The sequence below is a fragment of the Octopus bimaculoides genome, chromosome 11 (assembly GCF_001194135.2).
Source record: "Octopus bimaculoides isolate UCB-OBI-ISO-001 chromosome 11, ASM119413v2, whole genome shotgun sequence".
In the NCBI taxonomy this organism is placed as follows: Eukaryota; Metazoa; Mollusca; class Cephalopoda; order Octopoda; family Octopodidae; genus Octopus; species Octopus bimaculoides.
Genome location: NC_068991.1, coordinates 53,927,108 through 53,933,313, shown reverse-complemented (window position 1 = coordinate 53,933,313; position 6,206 = coordinate 53,927,108). Strand labels below are relative to the sequence as shown.

At 41.3% G+C, this 6,206-nt stretch overlaps 1 protein-coding gene across 1 annotated transcript in view; it reads right to left on the bottom strand.

Annotated features, from left to right (window-relative positions):
* Positions 1-6,206, bottom strand: part of LOC106869862 (sodium/potassium/calcium exchanger 4) — a 186,659-nt gene that overhangs the window by 47,563 nt on the left and 132,890 nt on the right. The window contains exon 5 of the mRNA XM_014915782.2: positions 881-908. Within this exon, the coding sequence (XP_014771268.1) occupies positions 881-908 (28 nt within the window). The remainder of the gene's footprint in view (positions 1-880; positions 909-6,206) is intronic.

Below are 6,206 nucleotides of genomic sequence, written 5' to 3'. Positions count from 1 at the left end.
ATAATATAATATAATAAATATATTTATTATATTTATCTTATGATATTTACTTTACTTTATATTATACTCATTTATTGTGCTTTTAATTATTAATTTTTCTATATGTGATAGTGGATTTTCATCGATGAGTTCTTGAAAATTGGTTATTTTCCCTAAAACTATATATTTTATATATACTTTATCTATAAGGCTCAATTTAATTTTAATTTTTTATAAATTGATTTTAATTGAGTTTTTTACCTGTAATTTTGGATTTTGTCCCCAATATTATTATTATATATATATATATATATATATAACAGGAACTCGGAAATTTTTTTAGTATTATTCACCATTATACATGTTTTATTTGCTTTTCCAATGTCCAGTTTTGTTATATAACTCAGCAAACAATATTTCCAGAATGTTCAACTCTAATATGCACCTCACATCAATACAACAATGACAACAACTGCATATCATCATCATCATCATCATCATCATCATTATCATCATGATTTAAAGCCCGTTTTCTATGCTGGCATGGGTTGGATGGTTTGACTGAGAACTGGTAAGCTGGGAAGCTGCACTGGGTTTCAGTCTGATTTGGCATGATTTCTACAGCTGGATGCCCTTCCTACCACCAACCACTCCAAGTGTGTAGTGGGTGCTTTTTACATGCCACCGGCATGGGTACCAGTTATGAAACATCAGCTTTGACCATGACCATGATCTCACTTGGCTTGACAGGTCTTCTCAAGCACAGTATATTGCCAAAGGTCTCGATCACTTGTCACTGCCTCCGTGAGGCCCAAAGTTTGAAGGATGGTTTTTACATGCCACTGGCACTGGTACCAGGTATGCAACACTGGCATCAGCCATAACTATGATTTCACTTGGCTTGACAAGTCTTCTCAAGCACAGCATATCACCCAACATTCGAAGGGTGCTTTTTATGTGTCAGTTATGTAACACTGGCATTGGCTATGACTGCGATTTCACTTGGCTTCACTTGATCTTCTCAAGCATGGCATAACATCAAAGTTCTCGGTCATTTGTCATGGCCTCCATGAGGCCCAATATTTGAAGGTCATGCTTCATCAGCTCATCCTATATCTTCCTGGGGCTACCTCTTCAGCAGATTCCCACCAGAGTTAGAGATTGGCACTTCTTCACACCACTGTTCTCATCCATACACTTTGCATGACCATAGCAGCACAGTCAATCCCTCTTGTGCACCACATCTGATGCCTCTTATGCCCAACTTTTCTCTCAAGATACTTACACTCTGTCGTACATGTACACTGACATTGTACATCCAGTGAAGCATATGAGCTTCATTTCTTTCAAGCCTTCGGCATGTCCTCAGTAGTCACTGCCTATGTTTCACTGCTGCGTAGCATGGCTGTTTGCACACAGGCATTGTACAATCTGCCTTTCATCTGAGGGAGAAATCCTTTGTTACCATACTGGATTATAATACTGGAACTAGCGGATGATTTTACCTTACCTACATTACAAAAACACACACACACACACACACACACACACATCCATCTTCTCTGCCTACAATTCCTTTAGGCACCTTCTTCATAGAGTCCTATCAGAAGCAACCATCATTAAATTTTCCTGCTGGATTCTGAACTGACTCAATGGATATCATCCAACCATCTCCTTCTTGGCCTACTTCTAGGTCTCCTGCTGGTTGGCTTGGCTTGAAGAATCCGTCTTGTGGTTCTTTCTTGTGATATTCCAACCACATGTCTGTAGTAACGGAAATGTGACCTCTCAATGCAGGAAAGTGGCTCCAAACTCACAACAGATTCGTTTTGACCATGAAATTTGAAAACAAACTAATCAGCATGGCCACAGTCTAATGACTCAAACAAGTAAAAGATAAACTATAAAGGAAAGCCAGCCAATTTGCTTATCAAGTTAAGCAACTTATTGTATGAAGACAGAATTAAGGTTTTTAATTTCTCCTCACTGCTCCATAAATGGGAAAGCAGAGGTGTATTGTATTCTCTTGTTACTGGTTAAAAATCCTCAATGCTGAGAAATGGCTCAACCTGGAGAGATTCCCAGCTCTCTGAACAACACACCCTATCAAGTAACATTACTCTAGAGATCCTTCAGAGGAACTCCATTTTGGCTGTTTGTATTTGTGATCGGATGAAGCAGTCATGGTTCAACATTCATGACCATAGGTGAGAATAGGCACAAAAACTGAATTGAAGATAACAAACTTTGGCTTTCAATATGGGTGTTGGATTTTTAGAGGGATACACATTGTCACCTCTTCTTTTCCTAATTTTTATGAAATGGATTGACATGCGCAGCCATTGTGAGAATGGTATCCCATTTAATAGATGTAGGAATGGTTGGCTGATGCTTGCAGTTGACATGGTTTTATTTGGCTCATCAGAAGGTGATTTACATATACTTAATGGATTTTGGGCAAAATGCTGGAAGGCAAGGATGAGATTTAATTTTGCAAAGACTGAGACATTGGTCCTATTAAAAAGTCATCCCCATGCACTCTACCTGTCAGTAGAACACCACTGAGACAAGTGAAGATGTTTAAGTATCTCAGGGCCATATTCATGAGTGATGGGAAGTAGGGAGCTGAATTGGCATTTTATATCATCATCATTATTTATTGTCCGTTTTCCATGCTGGCATGGGTTGGATGGTTTAAGAGGAGCTGGTAGGGCCAGGGGCCCCACTAAGTTCCATAGTCAGTTTTGACATAGTTTCTATAGCTGGATGCCTTTCCTAACACAAACCACTTTTCAGAGTATACTGGGTGCTTTTTACATGGCACCCAAACCAGTGCTTTTTACGTGGCACCATCACCAGTTTTTTTAACATGGCACCATCACCAGAGTTTTTTATGTGGCACCATCACCAGTGTTTTTTATATGGCATGCTTTTTTATGTTGTACCAACAACAGTGCTTTATATGTGGTCACAGCACCAGTATCAATTCTGGTGTAGTGGAAGGGTCTTCTCAGTGGGACTGAACCAGTAACTACACCATTGGGGAGAGCAAGGTTCTAAACCACACAACTGTCCCCCTTTCCACACACACGCTCGTATGTATGTATGTATGTATGTATGTATGTATGCATGTACGTATGTAGGTATGTATGTATGCATGCATGTATGTATGCATGCATGTATGTATGTATGCATGCATGTATGTATGCATGTGCCCTCCAGCCATCTGAGTCTATATGTATCAGTCAGGTACAAGGGTTGGTTCTTCCATACTTACTTTCTTTTTCTGTCTGTCTGTTTCTGTCTTTGTCTCTGTCTGTCTGTCTGTCTGTCTCTCTCTCTCTCTCTCTCTCTCTCTCTCTTTCTCCCTCTATTTCTCAGAATATTTTATACTATTTCAGCCCCTAACAGTTGGTGACACTCTACAGGTAAGAGAAGCTCACCCTACAAGGCCCAACAGGAACCCACAACAGAATATTTCTCTCACATCTAGGATAATGATGGAATTCCTTTTGCTACGATATTGAGGATTCCAGTTGATTCGATCAATGGAACAGCCTGCTCATGAAAATAACGTACAAGTGGCTGAGCACTCCACAGACACACATAATCTTAACATAGTTTTCAGAAAGATTGAGCGTGATATAGAATGTGACAAGGCTGGCCCTTTGAAATACAGTTACAATTAATTTTTGCCAGCTGAGTGGATTAGAACAACATGAAATAAAGTGTCTTGCTCAAGGACACAACATGCTGCCAAGAAATGAACTCACGACCTAACGATCCTGAGTCGAATACCCTTAACCATTAAGCCACACGCTTTCAGTATTACTTCTACAAACACTGACAACCTGGATCATGCCCAGAGAAGGTCCACTCAGCTGTTTGGCACACCATCACTAACAGACATGCTCCAGCCTCTAACCCACAAGTATGCTATTTCCTTTCTCTGTCTTTTCTATCACTATTACAATGGTCTCTTATCTCCAGAGCTGGTTGGGCTTCAAACCCCACAACTCAAGCATTTTACAGTTACTTCTTGTTTCTCCATATTTCATCAACCTTGGTTCATCCAACACATTTTTCCATATAGTAGCCACCACTTGCAGTTCTTTTCCCCCATAACATATTCTCCCTGGAATCTACTCCGCCCTCATCTCTCCTTCCCTCACCTCTCATACAACGTCGCTCTGAAACAATTCAAACAAAACATCAACATCAATCACATGAATCTCAGAGGGCTTGCGATGGTCAATGGGCCCTGTCCCTTTCTTCAGACTTAGCAAGTGTTAAAAAAACAATAACAAAACCTTCATACATCTCTCTTCTCCAGTTTTTACTTAATCGCCAGCTATTCCAGCTTGAAGAACTGCGTACGATAAAGCAGCTAGTAATGTCCCTCACAAAGAAATTCGAAGTGATCACCTTTTTACATAGTCCCAGTTACCACCCTTGCCAACGAATCTAGCCTCAGCAGAGTTATCACCCCTGCACCTTTCAGCACCAACAACTTGCAGTCATCCATTATATTACACTATTTGGCATATCCGATATTAACCACACCGTATGCCTACTTCCTTCTAAACATAATATATATGGAGCCGGGTTCGATCCCTCTGCGTGACATCAAAGGCAGAATATCTTCTGCTATATATATAGCCCCGCTCGACCACAGCCTTGTGAGTGAATTTGGTTGACGGAAACTAAAAAAAAGCCCGTCGTGTGTGTGTGTGTGTGTGTGTGTGTGTGTGTGTGTGTGTGTGTTTGTGTGTGTGTTTGTGTGTGTGTGTTCCCCACCACCGCTTGACAAACTGTATTGGTGTGTTTGTTGAGGAATTTGTTCTATGATCAGACACTCTTCATATATATATAAACCGTTTATTTTACAACCAAAAGGACAATAAAGACAATATACAGACACTTATGACATACTATGTCATATCAACAATTAAAATTTCAAATTTAAAAGGACACATCCCTTAGTGGATTGGATTCTCAATCCCTAACTCTCTTGGAGTATATATATATATATATATATATATATATAAAGAGAGAGAGAGAGGGGGGGAGAAAGAGAGAGAGACAGTGAGAGAAAGTAGGGCGTGCGTTAGGGTGGGTGGTGAAGTAAGTGGGTGTGGTTTGATGTGAAGGTGGGGTTAAGAGAGGGTTGTGTGATGTCTCTGTGGCTGTTTAATCTATATGTAGATGGTGTGGTGAGAGAGGTGAGCGCTAGAACCTTTGGGAGCCCAAATAGTGGGAGAAAATGGAGAGAAATGGCAGGTAAGTCAGTTATTGTTTGCTGATGATACAGCACTGGTAGCGGATTCGGAAGAGCAACTGAGGAGACTGGTGGTAGAGTTTGGAAGAGTGTGTGAGAGGAGGAAACTGAAAGTGAATGTCGCTAAGAGTAAGGTGATGAGATGTTCAAGAGATGGAATGGCTGGTAGGGTGAATGTGAGTATAAATGGTGAGATGTTAGAGTAGGTGAGCGTTTTTAAGTATCTGGGATCACATGTGATGGTGGGTGGTAGGGTGGTGGTGGTTGAGGGAGTGGGATATAGATTGAGGGAGGGGAGTAAGATACTTGGAGTTGTGAAAGGTATGCTGAGAGATAAAGGGTTGAGTATGAAAGCGAAATGAGGTGTGTATGAGAGTGTGATTGTGCCGACAATGTTATATGGTGCAGAGACGTGGGGTCTGAGAAAGGCGGAAAGGAGGCGACCAGATGTGTTTGAGATGAGTTGTTTGAGGGTTAGGTGTGACACAGACGGATAGGGTGAGAAATGAGTAGGTGCAAAGGCAAACAGGAATGAATGAAAATCTAACAACCAGAACGGACAGACTAATATAGAGGTGGTTTGGCCACATGGAGAGGATGGATGGGGAGCAGATGGTAAGGGTGGTGAGGAAGTTAGAACCAGAGGCAGACGTCGGTTTGTGTGGATGGATGGAATGCGAAAAGCATTGGTGGTTAGGGGTGTTGGAGTGAGAGCTGACTGAGAGAGAGAGAGAGAGAGATAGGGGGAGGTGGAGAGGCAGAGAGAGAGAGAGAGAGAGAGAGAAAGTGCGCCGCATTTGTAGAAGTTACTTAAGAGACACTGTGTGGATGTTCAGAATGGGTCTGTCCGAGAGGCTAGAGTAATCTGTGCAAATGTCTTGAACAGTTTAACGGCAAAGTGGAGGTGCATGTCGCCCAGCCGCCTTTGATACCTTGCGATTAATTGAGC